The sequence below is a fragment of the Lepeophtheirus salmonis genome, chromosome 6 (assembly GCF_016086655.4).
Source record: "Lepeophtheirus salmonis chromosome 6, UVic_Lsal_1.4, whole genome shotgun sequence".
Classification (NCBI taxonomy): domain Eukaryota; kingdom Metazoa; phylum Arthropoda; class Copepoda; order Siphonostomatoida; family Caligidae; genus Lepeophtheirus; species Lepeophtheirus salmonis.
The window spans coordinates 48,468,565-48,487,860 of record NC_052136.2 but is presented as its reverse complement, the minus strand read 5'-3'; the positions used below and the strand labels follow the sequence as shown (position 1 = coordinate 48,487,860).

At 32.8% G+C, this 19,296-nt stretch overlaps 5 protein-coding genes across 11 annotated transcripts; 3 read left to right on the top strand and 2 right to left on the bottom strand.

Moving 5' to 3' along the window:
• Window positions 1-2,810: 2,810 nt before the first annotated feature.
• Gdh (glutamate dehydrogenase, mitochondrial) lies at window positions 2,811-6,766 on the top strand. Of its 7 annotated transcripts, XM_071889630.1 has the most exons (5): window positions 3,114-3,404; window positions 3,471-3,719; window positions 3,885-4,091; window positions 4,849-5,939; window positions 6,006-6,766. In XM_071889630.1, the coding sequence occupies exons 4-5, from the start codon at window positions 4,872-4,874 to the stop codon at window positions 6,594-6,596; spliced, it is 1,659 nt and encodes a 552-aa protein (XP_071745731.1). In that variant the 5' UTR covers window positions 3,114-3,404; window positions 3,471-3,719; window positions 3,885-4,091; window positions 4,849-4,871; the 3' UTR covers window positions 6,597-6,766. The 7 variants fall into 7 exon arrangements, with proteins under 7 accessions (XP_040571713.1, XP_040571711.1, XP_071745732.1 ...); XM_071889631.1 differs by lacking the exon at window positions 3,471-3,719 and having other exon boundaries at window positions 3,088-3,404; XM_071889629.1 differs by lacking the exon at window positions 3,885-4,091.
• On the bottom strand, window positions 6,759-8,932 carry LOC121120881 (speckle-type POZ protein). Its single transcript, XM_040715782.2, has 3 exons — window positions 8,250-8,932; window positions 7,693-7,953; window positions 6,759-7,626 (listed from the first exon to the last, which is right to left on the bottom strand). The coding sequence occupies exons 1-3, from the start codon at window positions 8,504-8,506 to the stop codon at window positions 6,966-6,968; spliced, it is 1,179 nt and encodes a 392-aa protein (XP_040571716.1). The 5' UTR covers window positions 8,507-8,932; the 3' UTR covers window positions 6,759-6,965.
• A 293-nt stretch (window positions 8,933-9,225) lies between these two features.
• On the top strand, window positions 9,226-11,312 carry Fdx1 (Ferredoxin 1). Its single transcript, XM_040715256.2, has 2 exons — window positions 9,226-10,847; window positions 10,899-11,312. The coding sequence occupies exons 1-2, from the start codon at window positions 10,535-10,537 to the stop codon at window positions 11,165-11,167; spliced, it is 582 nt and encodes a 193-aa protein (XP_040571190.2). The 5' UTR covers window positions 9,226-10,534; the 3' UTR covers window positions 11,168-11,312.
• Window positions 11,313-11,662: 350 nt separating this feature from the next.
• Window positions 11,663-12,559, bottom strand: LOC121120387 (uncharacterized). Its single transcript, XM_040715254.2, has one exon. It carries the CDS (start codon window positions 12,557-12,559, stop codon window positions 11,663-11,665), a length of 897 nt encoding a protein of 298 aa, XP_040571188.1.
• Window positions 12,560-15,203: 2,644 nt separating this feature from the next.
• On the top strand, window positions 15,204-16,093 carry LOC121120231 (mitochondrial ribosomal protein L11). Its single transcript, XM_040715071.2, has 2 exons — window positions 15,204-15,436; window positions 15,496-16,093. The coding sequence occupies exons 1-2, from the start codon at window positions 15,314-15,316 to the stop codon at window positions 15,940-15,942; spliced, it is 570 nt and encodes a 189-aa protein (XP_040571005.1). The 5' UTR covers window positions 15,204-15,313; the 3' UTR covers window positions 15,943-16,093.
• Window positions 16,094-19,296: the final 3,203 nt, after the last annotated feature.

Sequence of the window (19,296 nt, the reverse complement as noted above, 5' to 3'; positions counted from 1 at the left end):
CATAACATTGGCTGGGTGTTTCGAACCCCCGGTGAATTTTACCTCGGGAGGGGCGTCTCTGAGGGTATTTACGATGTACCGAAGGCTGCGGGAGTTGCTGACTGGGTCGAATGAGAAAAAAATTTCATCCGAAAAAATTAGGACTTTCCTATTGGGTTTCTTCAATTTATTAAGGAGGATTTTTGATCGTTCCAGCCTCTTTTGTCTGTTTAAAGCCTTCAAACCCTTAACTTTTGTGACAGCCCTAGACTTTAGGGCCAACTACTCCTTAAAGATGCACCAAAAAGCCGTTTCGTGAACCTTGAAGTCCCTGGCCATTTGGCAGATGTTGTCCCAAAAGGTTTGCGTCTATCTTTGGCTTCACACTCCTTATAAGGCTTTCTGTATGGAACGATTATGATCTTTGCGGCCTATGACGATCGACAAAGGATTCGGTTTCGTTGTAGAGCTTCTTGGCGTTGTATACAGCGGTCCTACTGATCCCGACGTTACGTGCAATCACGGTGGGATTTTCACCGGCTCTGATGCGGGCAACGATTTTTTGACGAAGTTTTTCCATTTCTGTACTTTGAAACTCCTAAAACACCTACAGCTGATTTTATTTATTCAATAAACACCTAAAAGTTTTTTTGTTATTTCTCCCTTTTTAAGAAATTTTCGCGAAATATAAACGTTATCTGTATAAAAAGTGTACACGGTCTTATGACGCATACCGCATACGGTATACTAATAATTATAACATGAATGTTTTGTTGTTGTCTAAAAAGATCCTGATAATTTTAATTATAACTTTCTTGGATTCTTCACACTATATCAATCCGGCTATGTAAGGTAATCTACAAATCTCTTGTAACTTTATTAGTATTATTATTAATTTTAAAGAAAATATATTGTGTTATAAACTTCAAATAGCATACCAACATATATGCATCAAAAAAATTGTCTAGATGAGAAGTCCATTATTTATATATGGGTACAAATTCCGAAATCGAAATTCACGAAGAAAATTGCAAAAACTTTTTTTTACTAATTTTGCATAAAAAAATGATAAAAAATAGTGCAAAAATATGGAAAAAAAATTACAGATTTTTTAGTTAAATACCAATTTTTAAAAGTCAAATTTATATGCAAACGAATTTCCGGACAAATTTCTACAAACTTTATTAGTTATTCGTAAAAAAAAGTGAAAAAAGAGAAAACAAATGAAAAATTATTAAGAAAATTTAAGTTAAACATCAATTAGTATTTGACAAATTTATATGCAAACGAATATCAAAACAAATTTCGACAAACTTTATTTGATTCAAGAATCCAATATTTCATTGGAAATCCAATTTTTTGCACTTAAAAAAAAAACGAAACTGCAAGTTTCACCGAGTTTTTTTTTTTTTTTGCCCCTAACTTTTTTGATTTTGAATAAATTTAAAAAACGTCGTTCGTGGTATAGATGTTTGTTGAGACGGCAGTCACTTTTTGATTTATAACTTAACCCTCTATCTAGTCTCCTTGAGCTCCAAAAAACAATTTTGGTGTTTTGATATAGGGTAAGCTATCCTTATATGCCCCCTCATCAAAAATATGCAAGCCCATCTTAGCCTGACCAGATTCAAAAGTGGCACCCTTGCAATGTTTCAGCCTCCTAGCCCAATGGTTTGGGCACCCATAAAAGACACACACAAACTCTTTTACATATATATAGATTAGTTGATTATAATATAATATCTTATTCCCTGATAAATAAGTAATGTCAGAATCTCATTAAAATATGACTTCAATCTTAAATAGGACTCAAAGTTAAAAAAAAATCTTAAAAAAGATACGGGACTCAAAACAATTATATATTTTAAATTATCATTTAAGCGCCATTTTTTTTTTTTTTACATGATTAAATATTAATATTGACGATAACTGCATCCGAGCCGGAAACTTAACTCGTATTCCTAAAAAATTATTTGTGAACAGGTCTTATTTATTATTATTCTTAAATATATACAAAAATTGCATAACGAAATAAACTAGTATAAAGTTGCTTGACCAAAGACGTTTTTAAAGGTTTTTCATAAAATACCTATGAGACAATGCAGAAAAGTATACAGTACCACCTCTGATTTAGGAGGAACTTAGTAATGATCGTTTTGGTGGACAACGAGTTCCCATTTTTCAATTTGGATAACAAGGCATGTCTTGAGTGATTTGTAGCAACTCTTCCAATAAAACCTACTGCACAGTCTCGTGATCAGACCTATAAGCTATAACACCCTAATTCCAAAGGAAAGGACCAAGCCGTAAACATTGAGTTTAGTCACAAGTCTGGGGCTCATATAAATTTTTTCGATTGTTAAGCATAATAATTTAGGATGGGGTCAAAATTATGTAGCTATAGTAGAATAAAATTTAAATTATGTAAATAATATATATATAAATTTTAGTTGGAATACGGTATATTATCAATGGAATTCGCCTCCCTCATGCCCCCGTAATTACGGCACTGCAAATACTCTTCTATTTAAGAACTTTTTGTGACTAAACTCGCAGATAATTATTAATTACCATCAAGAAGCAAGCTCTGGGTCAGTTTTGTTGTCATTCTGTGATACTTTGTGTATAATATTAATGATTAATTATTGTAGGTACATATATAATTCCATATTTTGCAATTAATAAATTTAATTATTATAATGTAAATAAACATTATTATTTCTATTACGAAAAATTCAAACACATATTTGTATGTACGTAATCCAAGGTATTACTGTGTGTATGTCCCAATATTCGCATTTCTTATTCAATGATGCAAAAACCAAGACTTTGTTCTTGATAAAATAATATTTTGATCACCTCATAAGCAATTTACATTATGAGGCCATCATCAGAACAAGTTTGCAAAACCAATAAAAGTTGACAAAAGCTCTGAATGTTATCAAGGAAGAATCGTTGTTTACTTTAGATGAGAAAAAAAGTAGATTGTATATATTTATATTGTGAAGAATTTAACAAAATGTACGTATTAACAAAAAAAAAGTCATTCCTTAACGGACAGTAAGATATAAATATATTATATAACTTATTAATAATACTATCGCATTTATAACTCAAATTTACTGTGATCATGTGTTGTGCAGAGTACGCCATTCACCTACTCTACTGTAGCTTCTAAGTAGTAACACATCCCTTTGAAAATTTATTTTAACTATCTCAACGTTTCTGTTATTGCCAAATCGGCCTCCTTTGTCTTACTGTGTAGCCTTTATATTAAATAATAAAGATATACAACCTTTCTATTTGGGGAAAAAAGTGTACAATTCTCTTAATTTAAGTCTTAGTCGACTTGTAAATATATAAAGAATATTTACAACGTCTTTTACCAAGACTAAAGAGGAGGAAAGGTCCTTGTTATTATACGGGTAAGTTTATATTTATTAATTTATTCTAATTATAAAAAAAAAAAAAATACAAAATACACTTTTTAGAACTCAAAGGGTGGGAGGTCCTCCTTTTGGATTTGATGCATACTTAAATTAGTTTTGGCATTACTGATGGATTGGGGTGAGGAGAAAGTCAGTTCAATATCGTACGAGATAATCGCCATTCATTTGACTTGTAATTTATCATATGATTCCTATTACATTTAAAAAATAAATAGTCAAAGCTTTTTTTTGGACTTCTACCTTGCTTCTTATAATTTTGTAACTATTATATACAAAACCATCCGTTACTAGGTAGTTCTACTTGCTTCTTTGTTTTAATATATATTTATGAAGTATTATTTGGTTACGTAAGTATATTGCTAGCCTTTTGAAAACTAAACTCCGATGTATTATACATATAATACGAAATCATGATTCTAGTAAAAATTTATAAATCAATCTTCTCTCCTTGCTAAGGAACTCTTTCTTTCGCACTCCCCTACTATTGATGCTGTCTCTAGATGATCACGTGTTCCTATTATGGTGCATGCATTGAAGTACACATCTTCATACATATTATCACGTGGAATTGGGCCTTATATATATATATATATCAAGCTAAAAAGGAAAAGTACTAAATAAAAGTACCACATCATATTAAAAATATGCCCAGATGATCGAACAGTACGTGTATATAATATTTTAATTTTTTTTTTGTAAAGTACGGTTGGAACTTTTTATATTATAAGAAAATGTAGATTATTATGTTATTTCTAAATGTCTAATACTTTTTTAAAAGTTGTCAATTTCTTTAAAAAAAGAAAAAGATTCTGAATTAAGTGACGTTACTTCAGTTGGATTTGTGACGGCAAATCGTTCGGTTGCTCCTAGAAATATTAATTGTGTGATTTGAAAATTATTTTAAGTAGTAGTATTTTAAAGTAAGTAGACCCATTGCCATTGGTTCAGCTTGGTGCAAATACATAATTATCTCCGCCTTTAATCTTGTTTCTAACTTGGATCATGACAGTATTAAATAAAGTGGTTTTTTTTCGTAGATTGAGGGATGTAAATTGTAATCTATCTATAAGTAAATGTACAAGTAATTCTTGTTTGTCGCACTCTGAATCCTTGAACTGAATCAGTCTAGATTTAATATAATATTTATTAAGTCTATAGTCTTTTATTGATTCTACTGAGTCAGAGTGAGACTCCTAGTTGAAAACATGAGGGTTGTAGTGTCACACTCTTACTCTTCTGACTCCATGAATGTTGAATGAAACCTGTTGGGCGAGCCCCTTTTGAGAAATAGGCAAGAGATTCTTTTTTAGAATCAATCAAATTCTAGTGACTGCAATTGCCATTTCTTTTCCCACTCACTTTTTAGTCCATCTTATATATTGATATCTAATTAAGTGACTTATTTAATTATTCCTTGTAGATAAAAGTGGAATTAGTGATAAAATGGTGAGTCTTTTGAAGTGTGGTCTGAGGACGGCGTTGCGAGAAGCGAGCGCCATGAAATTGGCTCCTGCAAGTGTGAATTTGCACACAGGATCAGGAGGGTCTCTAGGGAAATGGGAGATCCCTGATCGGCTGGTGGACATCCCTGAGGCGGAAGATCCCAACTTCTTCAATATGGTGGAGTATTACTTCCACAAGGCCTGTGTGCTCCTGGAAGATAACCTTCGAGGAGAGTTGTCCAAGCAAAGGATTTCCGAAGAGGCGAAGCACCAGCGTGTCCATGGGATTCTCAAAATTATTGAGCCCTGTTCCCATGTCTTGGAACTGAATTTCCCTCTTCAAAGGGATGACGGAAGCATCGAAATGATAACGGGCTACCGAGCGCAGCACTCTCATCATCGTACCCCTTGCAAAGGAGGGATCCGTTACTCGATGGATGTGTGTGCTGATGAAGTGAAGGCTCTTGCTGCACTCATGACCTACAAGTGTGCATGTGTTGATGTGCCTTTTGGAGGTGGAAAGGCTGGACTTCGCATTGATCCCAAGGCCTACTCTGATCAAGAGATTGAAAGAATTACAAGGAGGTTCGCCATGGAGCTCTCCAAAAAGGGGTTCTTAGGACCTGGTATTGATGTTCCTGCTCCAGACATGGGCACTGGAGAAAGAGAAATGTCTTGGATTGCAGATACGTATGCCAACACTATTGGATATATGGATCAAAATGCATCTGCTTGTATCACAGGTAAACCAGTTCACCAAGGTGGCATTCACGGACGCACTTCAGCCACAGGCAGAGGTGTATTTCACGGCTTGGAGAACTTTGTTAATGAGGCCCAATACATGTCCATGATTGGACAAACACCTGGTTTTGGAGATAAAACTTTTATCGTTCAGGGATTTGGTAATGTGGGTCTCCATACTACCAGATATCTGACTCGTGCTGGAGCAAGATGCGTCGGTATTGTAGAATGGGATGGAGCTATTTATAGTAAGGAGGGTATTGATCCCAAGGCATTAGAAGACTATAAAAACGAGAATGGCACTATTGTTGGGTTCCCTGGTGCTCAGGTAAGACCACTCAATATACTTCAGAGTTTCTGATTATATTTGCCATATTTGCATACTTACTTTCAGGCATATACTGGTGATAAAAATGATTTACTATACGAGAAGTGTGACATCCTTATTCCAGCTGCTATGGAAAAGGTCATTGATAGAAACAATGCACACAAAATCCAAGCCAAGATCATCGCTGAGGCCGCCAATGGACCCATTACACCCGCTGGAGATATTATTTTGAGAGAACAAAACTGTTTGGTCATTCCAGATATGTATGTCAATGCTGGTGGTGTTACTGTCTCTTATTTTGAGTGGCTCAAAAATTTGAATCATGTTTCTTATGGACGTCTTACTTTCAAATATGAAAGAGAATCAAATTATCATCTTCTTCAATCCGTCCAAGATTCCTTAGAACGTAGATTTGGACGAGTTGGTGGCAGAATTCCGGTCACTCCATCACCTGAATTTGATCGTCGTATGAGTGGTGCTTCTGAAAAAGATATTGTTCATTCTGGCTTAGATTATACCATGGAGAGATCTGCAAAAGCTATTATGAATACTGCCATCGAGTACAACTTGGGGTTGGATTTGCGTACAGCTGCTTATATCAATTCTGTCAAGAAGATCTTCAAAACCTATAGAGATGCAGGCCTTACTTTCAACTAAGTAACGACTGACTTTTTCTGCCAATATATAATTAATCGTTAACTTATGTTTTCGCTCTTTTATTTGGTCGACTATGAATCATATATTCGTACTATTACAATTTTATCTTACTGAAAGTTTTTTTTTCATATTGATTTTATCAAGAAAATATACACCTTCGACTTTTTAAAGATATTCGTTTATTTTGGTTTAAAATATGTAAGGGCAAGATAGTATCACAATTGGTTCTTAAATCTATTGAACAGAAAATATGAAAAATATATGTATAAATGTACTTGAAATGATGGTTCAGAATCAATATCGTACGAAAGGAAAAAAAAAAAAATCCGCAGATAAAATATTGTCTAGAGAGTAAAAGGTCTGAATGTACTAAGTTCTTAATCTACTAGTCATAGCAACTAGAACCTTGCTCATGAGCGTGGGGTGAGATTCTGTGATACGATTCCAGCCACTAGTCTCCGAAACAGACTTCATATTTTCACAAACGAAGTCTAAAGTTGCAGTCTTAAGTTTATCAGCTTCATGAAGGTGTGCTAACACAAGAACATCTGCGGCATTAGATACATCAATACTCTCAGCAATTTTTTGTTCACACAAAGATTTTAATCGACTAATGTTGTACTTGTCAGCAGCAATAAGAAGTGAGGAAGCAAAATTGTTCAGATCATGTATTTTATCAGTATATATGAATTGAAGAAGTGCTTCTAGGGTTTCTTCATCAATGTCTTCAATTTTCACAACATTGGTGCGAGCTTCCTTAGTGTCTGTATGGGAAAACATAGCACTGAAGACATCAGACCTACAAGCTAGTATGATTTTATGACAATGAAAGGTGATGCTTCCACATTTTAATTGAATATCTGATAGTTCAGAACGAGTAAATGCAGTAGAAATCTCTTCTTGCAGAGTAGGTGTGTCCGTGATGTTAAAATCAAGTTTTGGCTTTTTTCCTTGCGTATGTCGATCATCGTAGTAGATTTCTAAATTACAAATAATGGTCAATTTTCCATCAGGTAGTAATTCGCTCATCCTGAAATGACAATTAACAAAGCATATAAAGGTGACTACTTGAACCAGCGCACTATCACTTTACTACCTTTCTATGAGTCTCGCCTTCGAAAAGGCTTTCCCGTAGCCCCAACTGTTTTGATCAGGAGAAAACTTTTTACAAGTGTTTCCAATTTTACCCCAAGGAGATCCGTCTGCTTTTTGAACAGAAAAATCATAGGTCACTTCCAACTCTTCCATTTTACGAGAAGTGAGAAAAACGGCGACATAGTCCGAGTTATCCTCTCCTTCTTCTCCATTGGGAAATACTTCCAATTGGAACGTCAGGCTTGTATCACAATTATCAGAGCTTTTTATTCATCATAAAGTAAAAAAAAACAAAAACGGTCCAACATCTTAACAGAAATTTATGAGGGCTTTTTTTAGGTGTGTGTATTTGTGTGTATTAGACGAACTCAAAAAACATGTCAAAAATTCAAACTGTCAAAAAAGAAGGGAATCTCTTTTAAAAAAATAAAAAAATGGCAGAGTTGACATCTCGGGATTTCCAGGATTAATTAAAAATAATTTAAAATAATGAAAAATAAATGAATTGCGACTGATTTTAGGGGATAAGAAAAGTAGAGGATGCGCAAGACATTGGACCTAATTTTCGAGGTGGAAGATCCCTCATCAGATATAGGGATGGAGAATACTGGAGAGCAAAGGGAATTCCCAACTTCTGTGGAAGCAGCACGACGCATAAAGTCTACAATTGTCCAATAATGGCGACCGCGAAGCTTAAACTGCTCTGTTTGACTCCAAGATTCTACAACCCTGGACTCGTAGTGCCCACTGGATTGAGCAGATATTGGATAAGGATCTCCGAACTTGCGCTTTTGAGTAGACATGGAAGATTTCATCTCTGCTCACTCCACCTACTTCAATTTCTGACACTTGATGCAAGGAGAGGGGCTTCACTCTGGCCTGGGGAGGGAGTTCAATTAGATTGATTCCTACTTCTTAGTTCTTACTTCTAGCAGGCAACTCTCAAGTGGCCACAGAATTTATACTATAAATTCATAGCTATAAAATCAAGTAGCAAAACGAAGCACCGCGTGATCAATATTTGTACAAGGTAGTAGTTGTCACTCTATAGGACCATAACTACGCAGCCTCTATGAGCTGATCCTTTTAACTTAAACATCAAGGTAAACTCTGCGATGGGAACAAAAAAATAAACAAGGACTTTAAATAGGTTCCTGCGATGTATACTGAGTGTAGAATTTCGTTGACACCAAAATGTCTTCTATTTGTAGCATAAACACGGAGGTATTGCACATTTCTATGCCGAAAATTGAATTTTTTTCTCATATTCCTCAAAAAATGACGTCACTTGTTCTTTTGAATTTTATGTCTATATAGGTAGGTGCCACAACCTATAGCCAACCCCATCGTTTAAGGTTATTTAAAAATACAGTGGGCAATAACAATTTCAAATTATATATTAAAAATATATAACATACGAACACATTTCCTTATAGTATAAGTTATAACATGCACTTTCGATCAAAGGTTTTTTATATACATGACGTCTCTTCAATATTTTATATTCTCTTCAATATTTCATATTTTTGTTATCAGTCATTGTGAACATAATTTTACGAGTCCAATAATCTCTATGTCAGTGGATCGATTTTTTTTTTAAATTTTGCTATTTGATAACCAAAGTTTTAAAGTTTAACGGATCATACTCGTATTTTACCAAAAATTTCCGAAAGTTGACGAAAATTAACTTTTTTTAATGACGAATTTTAAATGGTCGAATTTAAATGTATTAAGTGTTTTAACTCGATTTTTTACACAGCTGGCGAATGAAAGTATACGTAGCCATAGTTAAATTAGTTATGTATTCTATTAGCCAACTAAATTTGTCATTTAGAAAGAACAATTTTGTAAGTATAATAATGTCTATGCCAGTAGATCGATATTTAAAAATTTTTGCTATTTGATAGAAAAAATCCTAAAGTTTACCTAATCATATTCGAATTTTACCGGAGTTTTCTGGAAGTTAACCAAAAAAACACTTTTTTTAAAAGACGATTTTCGTAAACTGCCTACATACGGGATATTGAAAAATGATAAAGTGACGTCATTTGTTGTATTTTAAAAAGCGACCTCTTGTATGGCAAAAAACATAAACCATGAACTCAAGCTGAGAGGTGCGTTTTATCATTTTGTTTTATAGCTTATGGAGAATTAAATAATAAAAAAGAGGGAAAGAAATGTAAAGCTACTTTAACTAGTGGTAAAAAGTTTAATGGTTTAGCTAGGAGCTTTAAATTAGTATTAACTAGCTGTCTCATTTATTTCCTTTTATGCTTACTTCCAATGACGTCATTACTTTATAAAAATCTTCCCTCTCACTTGAGTCACTGCAACTCAGATCCTCCATATTGTTTCATAATTTTTGATCGAGTATTTCATATATAAGTTAGTAGGGAAGACCGAGCAAAGTGTCATTTGTTTACTTCTATAATTATATTTACTACTGCAGATTGTTTGAATCTGAAATTACGTCAATGTAACAATTAATTCATCATAAACCATATGTTAACTTTTTCTGTATAATGCATAGTTGAATGATTATTTTGTTAAATATGTTGATATTTTATTTCTGAAATATTTATTTGATAAAAATATAATAGTATTGTTTGCATTTTTATATCATCATACATTTAAAATGTGACAAAAAACAATTGGCATTTCAATAATTATGTATGTCAATACTTAATGCACCTAAAATATGATACGGCCATCAGTAAGGACACCAAGTTTACTCTGTATGCAGCTCAGATATAGACAAATTAAGTCTAAATTATCCAATAGAAGATAACTGGACTATTATTATGTATGAATAAATAAGGATTAAAGTCTTGTGAACATATGAAATGGAAACCTACTCAGTCTTTCCTACTGATTTTACTCTCCAGGGGTACCGTATGCTAATATACACATATTGGCTAGATGGAAAAATTATGCAACAATACTCACTAAGTACAAACTCATGTATGATGTTGATGTATCCAATTATACGTGCCTTTAATAGAGGCGTTCCTGGTTCACTAAGAGCTCTTTCGACTTCACAGTTCCGTTTGCATGAATCTATATCAGGACCGGATATCATCAACGTGACAATTATAACCAAAGACGGAATAGAGGAGCGAGTGAAAGGAAAAGTTGGCGAAAGGCTCTTATATTTGGGTAACAATAGTTAATATATCTTGAGTTCTATAATATGATTACATTTTTTAGCTCACAGACATGGTATAGATATGGAAGGTTCATGTGAAGCATCACTGGCATGCACTACATGTCATGTGTATGTTGAAAACCATGAGGAAAAACTCCCTGAGCCCACTGAGGAAGAGGACGATCTCTTGGATCAGGCACCTTTTTTGGAATTGAATTCTAGACTTGGTTGTCAAATAGTTATGAAAGAAGAATTGAGTGGGATTGTGGTGAGATTACCTCAGGCCACTAGGAATTTCTATGTGGATGGACATAAACCTCAACCTCATTAAATTATATGTACCTCATTGTTTTACAAATTTTCTTTAGTATTTTGGTTAATACTACATAGTCCATTTCAAGGTGATATTTCATTGAAATAAGTATTCATTCAAATTGAGAAACCAATTTTTAAAATAAAATAATTATTCCTTTTAATTTTGGATTTTCTGTGTTGAATCTAGAATTATAAAATCATTTGGAAATTGCTGACTCTGAAATTCCGCTCTTTTCTTTTTAATGCTAACTAAGTGATTAAATTAAATTGAACCCGTTAGACTTCCACACAATTTGCCAAATAATTCATTACAAGAGTATCATATAAATAATTATTTATTACATTACGAAGATGAGGTATTTAAAAATAGATAACATAAACTTTCGATGTGAGATTTTGGAACTTCACGTCAATATATTTGTACATATTCATGGAATGAAAACGAAAAGTCTAATGTTTTTTTAATCAAGTATCTAAGAAAGGATCAGAAGAACAACTCTTAAGTCATATTTTATATTATGAAATCATTACTAATTTTAGGATGTCGTCGATAGTGATGTCGCCTCAGACTTGCTCTTGTTTTACATCGTAAACTGCATTGATCACACTCAAAACCATCTGTAACAATGTGCTTAGCTTCTATATGATCTCGAATACTTCTTTGAAGAGCTGTAGAATAATCACACCGAGTACAATAAATATGACCGTTTGGACTTTTGCAAATGAGTTTGTCAATAGCAATATCTAATTCATTCTTGTTCAAAGATTTATTTTTTTCGAAAGACTGAGATGATGTGGATGAATTCCCTTCGCCACTAGGAGTATCGTAATGGAATTTTATAATCTTGCTATCATTTGGGAGGAAATTTTCGTGCTCCTCTTCAATATATTCATCATCAGGAACAATCTCTTCGTCATAGAGAGTAATACTATCCTTTTCTTCACTCACTTTGCCTTTATGACTTGACGGTGAGGATTTCAGGACCTCTGGATTGCATTTAGTAGAGATTCTGTTTAATTTACGCTTCTTTAAATCTGGCTCACTTGCACTGACTTTCTGAGATAGCCCATGTATTTGTAGCTCTTCTGCCACTGAAAGAAAGTTCTCTAATTCATTTTGTGAAACATTCACCTCTCCATCATACATAAAACAGAGGAGTGACTCAAGATGTTCGGCCTTAATGTCACGTAAATAAATGAAGGGATGATCGTGAGGGATATTCTTAATTATTTGATGGAAAAAGGGTGAACATGCGCTGAGTATCACTTTGTGAGCTTTCATAAACCGACCGTTACTTGCGATGGTTACATCAAAAAACTCTTTTTGTTTACGAAGCTTTGAAAAACCTGTCTTAATACTGGATTCAAAATCATTCCATTTGAGACAAAGTTGCTCGTGAGAGCCCATATTGTATCTTATTCGAAAAATTATAGTAAAATCTCAATATAGTTAGCCGGCTATAGGAAGGTTTAAAAAAATATATATATTAAAACTTGTGTTTAATTGAAACTCAGATCACTCCAAAAACAATAAAGATTAGTTTCGTTTACTCGGTAAATCACTCCAAAAATCTTTTAAGTATATTCATATAATTATTTTGAAAACTATAGCAAGGTAATATATTATATATACATAAAGATACAGCAAAATGAACCTTGTGCCTGGTAGAGAAAGATTGCTTTCCCTTATCAAAATGGCTTTCTATGACAGTTGACTACCCGAATTGTGTGATCATCTTCAAAAGGTGACCAATTTCTCCTTCCCACAATCCTCAAAAAATATTATCCCAACATTTTTATAAACAGACATTTCCTAAAATTATACGTTTAATTATAAGATTTAATTTTGAAAAGGACTATCTTATGTCGCCATATCTAACGTCATAGTGAAATCTCAAATAATTCAGCGAATTACATTTTTAGTGATTTTTTTAATATATAATTGAAATAATTTTTTTTTTTAAAGTTGGGTAGATTTAGGAAATATCTTAGTTTATGTACCAAGAACATGATATTCGTGAAGCCTAGCAATATTTGAATAAAAAGTAATTGTTAATTATGATGAAAAATCTTTTATTATTAATTGAAAACAATTGTTAATTAGTGTTAATATTAGGATATACCCCTATAAAGATGGATTTTCCAGTATAACTTACTTAATATAGGATAATTATAATATTTCACTATTTAATTAATTTTTTACTTTAATATTTTTTTGAACAAAGACATTGCATGTCATTAATCGTTTTCAGACATAACAGTTGATTTTAATTTAGATAATTAATAAAATTCTGCATTTTTTGTATCCTTTCTCTACACATAATGATAAAGAAGATCTTGAATATTTTTCAAAATCTTCCTTAGAGAAAACTACTTCTCAACCACTTTACTTTCTACATCATCACCTTAAGTATTTTTGGTCAAAAACCTAACTGGTCTTGTCACAAGGTTCTAATCGATAAAAAAAAAAAATCTGACCTACACCAAATTGCAAGTGGATATTGTCTTTTCAAATCATAGGAAAAATATACATATTCTCTGTGTTGCAAACCAAAGCTGGTAGTGAATATTTATGACTCCGCTGACTCTAAGATCATTCATCAGCCATAATTATTGTTTAATGGAAAGTTATAGATTTAAGTAGCCTGTAGTTACTAAAAATTACATTATTTTGATCTTTTTAAGCTCATGAATGGGGATATAAAACATTGATACAGTCTCACTGATGTTTCAAATTGGTTCTATTTCGGCATCCAATATAAGAATCTTGTTCATCCCAATGAATTAATTTCATTATTTATACAACATTAACGGAGAAATATTCCCTGTTATTTGAATGAAACTTATTTTAATTCTACATTCATTCACCTACATGCTACTTTACTAACTTTCTGCTCAATTAAATGTAATTATGTAAAATTTGATAATTTTGAAACTTCTAAACTCATTAATTGAGGATATGTAAGTTTTATATACCTTTCTGTATGGTAACTAACATATAACTACATAAGCCTCGTTATGAATTAATTAAAATATTATTTAAAAATCAATAGGGATATAATATTTCTTATTATTGATATTAAACTTACTACTTAATCTTGAGCAAGCACAAAACTGAAGATAATTTATTTTTGAAGGGCAAATTCATGATTTTAAATTATTGTTTGATAATATTTTTAAATTTTATTTTAGAAAACTTTTTAAGATATATCTACATTGATTTTGAGTTGTATATGTACAATAAGTCAATCCATCATTTTTTCTTCAAAAACAATTTTTTAGGATTTCGAATATTATTTCAAAATGGAAGAGTTGCTTAAAATACCAAGTGATGTTGATATAACACTACAACTACGACAAATATGATAGCCTTATAATTGTCTAAAGTTCAAATGAGTTCACTAAGTCGAATTGATCATCAAAAATGATGTTCTCCACGACACCAGGTTGCGTGATTGAAGCTTTTGCTCCTCCGAATCAGGGCGTTACCTCACTAACACAAAAGTACTCTTTATTTTTTTGTCAGCTGTCGATTCCCTCTTCTCCCTTGATACGTTATCGCTATTTATAATGTATTCTTTTGGTAAATACACAAATTAAAAAGTTTTATTCTACACTTATGCCAAATTTCCAAAAGAAAATTTCTTGTTGATCCCTCATTGTGAATATATAATTTGGCCATTTTAATATTTCTATAAAATTTTTTTGGCTATTTCTCCACAGAAATAATATGATAACTACTCTTTTAATAAAATATTACTAAGCAATATTAGAATACAGAATAAAATATAAAAATATGATGATTTTTATAATATGAAATTCATTTTTTTAAATGATGGATGACAGTGATAGTCCCGTGTTTTACGGGGTATAAAAGAGATAAATAGCAGTTGGTATAACGGTATAATTGACTTATATGGCTAACTAAGAGATGATTTCGGGCTTTTTTCTTTTTCTTTTTGGAGTAAAGGTTGCGTGGTACTATAAAGGTTTACTTTTATATTATCTAAAGAATAACACCTTCGGCCAATGACGTAGATAAACAAAACAGCTGATGTGCCGTTTCATCAAATAGTTGAAAAAAAGACATTGTTTGTCCACCTCGTTTTTTGAATGGATAATTATTAATTACTAGTTAGGAAATCTTTAAACAATTTTAATTATGTCTAAAATGGGTAAAGCAGCTAAACAAGCTGCGACTAATGTATCACGAATACGTATTGTAACTCATATTCCTGCTCAAATGGCAAGCCCAGGTCCTCCACTTGGATCTCAGTTAGGAGAAGTATGCATTCTATTAATTTAATGGTTTAAATATTGATACATTATGTGGGTTCTTTTAAGTTGGGTGTCAACATTGCATCATTTATTAAAGACTTTAACTTGAAGACAAGCATTTTCAAAGCAGGAGTCCCCATTCCGTGTAAAATCACCCTTAACGCTGATCGAAGTCATAACTTAGTGATGGCTCATCCTCCATTCGAATATTTCCTTAAGCAAGCAGCAGGGATTTCAAGGGGTGCAATGAAAAATGAAATTGTTGGTATGGTTACGCGAAAGCATGTCTACGAGATTGCCAAACTCAAATCTGAGGATCCTCTGCTGCAAATGATTGACTTACAAGAAATTGTTCAAAGGATTTGTGTTTCTGCTCGTAGAGTAGGTATTAAAATCGTAGATCATCTGGATCCTGAAGAATATGACGTATTTCTTAAAGATGCTTCTAAGGTGGTCGAAGAACAGCTCGCTGAAATCAAAGCCATTAAAGAAGCTAAACTATTGCGTCAATAGTAGTGATTTATTAAATTAGACAGTTTTTATTATGTAATTATTATTACTTGAATAATTTTTCAATACAGACTCTTTCGGTTAAAGTAACTCGCCATTTAACCGTGTAAATTGATTTAAAAAATTGAAAATAACACAACAAAGTTCAAACTAACGTGTTAGTCAATTTTGCTTAATTCTTAATACTTCATGTTTAAAAAATATATGTAATATCTTAAATTATGTGAATCATCCGTGTTAGAGAAGTTATCATAATCCAACATTCTCATAAATCATGACAAAATAATAATTCTCTTATTTCAAATAAATTAAAACTATGTGTCAATTATAAGTTTCAAGAGAGAGCACCAGCCTATTAGGCCACAACGAGCCCGTACTTTGATTAGGCCATGCGATTTATAGCAAGTATCCTATATATAAGATCGTTGCATTTCAGTCAACACTGCTAACCATGCAGATAACGTCACGAACGGGATAAAATTCAAAATAAACTCAGTGATACTTCATAGAATCATATTTTACTTGACTAAGAATTAAATAAATTACTTTCCAATATAATTATAACACATCCTTTGGATCTAAATAATAATGGACTTGAATTTACATGGAGAGAAGATAACCAACGATATGAAAGATATTTCGTTGGAGTTTTACTATCAATAATTGGTTATTTAGTTGGAACCAACTGAGTCCAACCCCATAAAAAAAATCATAAAATATGTGCAATCTTCGGTTGCAAAAGTCCAGATGGTGTCATATACCACAATTTTCCAAAGAACATGGTTCGACAGAGGATTTGGAAGAATCTTTGCAAGAGGAAGGATACATTTAAAGTAGAAGATGCACAAGTGTGTAGTATGTACTTTAATGATAGAAGCTACAAGAGGGACCTGGAACATGAGCTTCTTAATTTTACTCCCAGAAAGAGGCTAAAGACAGATGCAGTACCGAGTCTGCTACTTCCACTGTTCCTAAGCCTGACGATCAATGTGATAAAAAGTTCCCGAAAAATTTGCATGAATCAACATCCTCTCAAACTCCCAGCAGTGTCGATAATCAAGGTGAAGACCAAGTAGATTTTGTTCACCTCGTTCCAGGAGGGAAATGAGGAGGCAAGACAAATAAATGGTAACCAATTTATTGATAAAGGAACCGGAGTAGAAATAATCAACAATTGGTTTGATGTAGTAAATAGCAGGTAAATTTATGACAAAGTCAAGCTCAGAAGTGCACTGGGTATCAATTTTGAAGATCAATTTATTGCCTTGGATAAAATGGATTTTTTTTTGGATACATTTAAGGTCATTGGAAGGGGAAATAAGAGTGAATTGCCATGGCAGAGAGGTATGCGAGTTTCAATCAAATCAACTCGAGCCTTGTACCATGATTTGATTTCTAATGGTCCTCTTTCTTTCATTTTGATGTCCAGAACTAATCAAGATTGCCTTGAAATTTTTTTTACCCGTTTGAGAAGTGCTGGTTGTGATTATGATCACCCTGGAGCTCTTGGAGCAATGAAAAGGATGATAATTCTGGAGATTGGAAAAAAATTGTGAATCTTTGGTGAGGAACCCGGCTGTTCAGATTGAAAAAGAATAAGACATTTATAGAATTGAGGATGAAGAGGAAAAAGAATCCGTAATAAAGCAAATCACTGGAGACATCTTACATATCACAATTGGTGAAGAAAGCTGTTCAGAATTTGAATTTACGTTTGATATCCCTCATGAAGTTCATGTGGATTTTGCAATAGACCATCAACTAGATCAATTCAAAAAATGGGAACTCAACTTTCAGGGGCTCAGTTATGTATCGGGTTTTATTGCCCACAAGATGAAACTTTTACATCCAGATTTGGGGAAGAAGACAAGTAACATATATTTGAATGATCATGGACTGGCACCATGGATATATCATTTGTCTAGAGGACTGATGGTGCTATCTGATTATTTTTTAAAAGATTGTGAAGTTTTCGATCAGAAGTTCATTTACCTCTATTAGATCGTCATCCAAATGTAATCTAACGTTTTTGTCAAGTTTTGGAAGACTCCTTTGGAAGCAAGTATAACAAGGCTGTTCTGAATCTCTTCACCAAGACAAGGACAATGATACGAAGAAGATACCTCAATGCACAATTAGAATATATAACTTATCTACGGCAATAACCAATTCTTATTATTTCCTATGTTCTGCATTATAAATTTATCCTTCAATAAAAAGTGAAGCACATCTGCTGTTCATTATTTAATCAGTAACCGTTAGTATAATACACAAGCCTCTAAATTTCATATTTGTGATATATTGTTTATAGTTGATGGAACTGGGGAGCCGAGGGAGCCCAGGCCCTCCCAATAATTTCATAGTAATATTTATTACTTCTAACTATTAAGAAGCCAATAAAGGTGACACAGGAAATTTGAAATCATTAAAATGGCTAGCCACTCCTCCCCAAGGAGAATCTTGCCACCTTCCCCAGATTTGTTACTTCGTCTCCCTAATATTTTTTAACTTATTGCACCTTTGTCATAATAGGATCTTGCTTGAAAAGTAGAAAAATGTCAAAGAAACAGAACAATAATTTATATACTTAGTACGTTTAAACAATATAGTTTTATCCCGTCCGTGACGTCACAATTTATTTATTTATTTTTGTTTGCATAGAAATGCCGAGACCTTTTATATATACTATATATGAATCTTTTTTCTCATCAAGACCTTTTACCTTATATCAAGATGACTATAATATATACCTTGATTTATTGAAAAAAAAGATTATTTTTTTTCGAAATATAAGGTAATTTTAGAAAAAAAATTAATTAATTGTCAAAAAAAAATCAATATTTTCTAATGAAATTATATTCGAAACTAAACTCGAATTTTAATGAAGAAGATAGCTCCATATATTTCACGTCGTTACTTTTCTTGTAAGACTCAACCTTTCTTTCAAAAAGAAACAGAAAAATGGCCCTAAATCAGTAGGTAATAATTAAATTATACCAAACGCTATTCATCTCTTATCTACACCGAGAGCATACAGATAAATATATTTGCTCTATGACTCGGCCAGACAATCATTGTCATACAGAGAGGTCCATTAAAATATGAACACTTAGAATTTTAAACTTCAACAGGAAGATTGATTAACAATATTAGTTAACAGAATTTCAACAAAATAATTAGATGTGGGTCTGAGCTCTCTTAGACATTAATGTAGTCGCCTTTAGTGGCAATGATGACTCCCAGGTGGCGGTGGAAGGCGTGAAATCCAGATGTAGTTCTATGTCATAACTCATGGGCGTCTCAGTGCTTGCTGACAGTGGCTTTGAAGGCCTCGGTGTTTGGGTCACGGACACGGCA

What these genes read in the sequence shown, in the direction of transcription:
- Gdh (XM_040715779.2), top strand. Translation starts at nt 4,872, where the DNA reads ATGGTGAGTCTTTTGAAGTGTGGTCTGAGGACGGCGTTGCGAGAAGCG. An exon ending in TTGGGTTCCCTGGTGCTCAG is followed by an intron (nt 5,940 to 6,005) that starts GTAAGACCACTC and finishes ACTTACTTTCAG; the next exon opens with GCATATACTGGTGATAAAAA.
- LOC121120881 (XM_040715782.2), bottom strand. Translation starts at nt 8,506, where the DNA reads ATGAAATCTTCCATGTCTACTCAAAAGCGCAAGTTCGGAGATCCTTAT. An exon ending in TCTTCCACCTCGAAAATTAG is followed by an intron (nt 7,954 to 8,249) that starts GTCCAATGTCTT and finishes ATGAATAAAAAG; the next exon opens with CTCTGATAATTGTGATACAA. An exon ending in AAGGCGAGACTCATAGAAAG is followed by an intron (nt 7,627 to 7,692) that starts GTAGTAAAGTGA and finishes TTGTCATTTCAG; the next exon opens with GATGAGCGAATTACTACCTG.
- Fdx1 (XM_040715256.2), top strand. Translation starts at nt 10,535, where the DNA reads ATGGAAACCTACTCAGTCTTTCCTACTGATTTTACTCTCCAGGGGTAC. An exon ending in CGAAAGGCTCTTATATTTGG is followed by an intron (nt 10,848 to 10,898) that starts GTAACAATAGTT and finishes TACATTTTTTAG; the next exon opens with CTCACAGACATGGTATAGAT.
- LOC121120387 (XM_040715254.2), bottom strand. Translation starts at nt 12,559, where the DNA reads ATGGGCTCTCACGAGCAACTTTGTCTCAAATGGAATGATTTTGAATCC.
- LOC121120231 (XM_040715071.2), top strand. Translation starts at nt 15,314, where the DNA reads ATGTCTAAAATGGGTAAAGCAGCTAAACAAGCTGCGACTAATGTATCA. An exon ending in TTGGATCTCAGTTAGGAGAA is followed by an intron (nt 15,437 to 15,495) that starts GTATGCATTCTA and finishes GGTTCTTTTAAG; the next exon opens with TTGGGTGTCAACATTGCATC.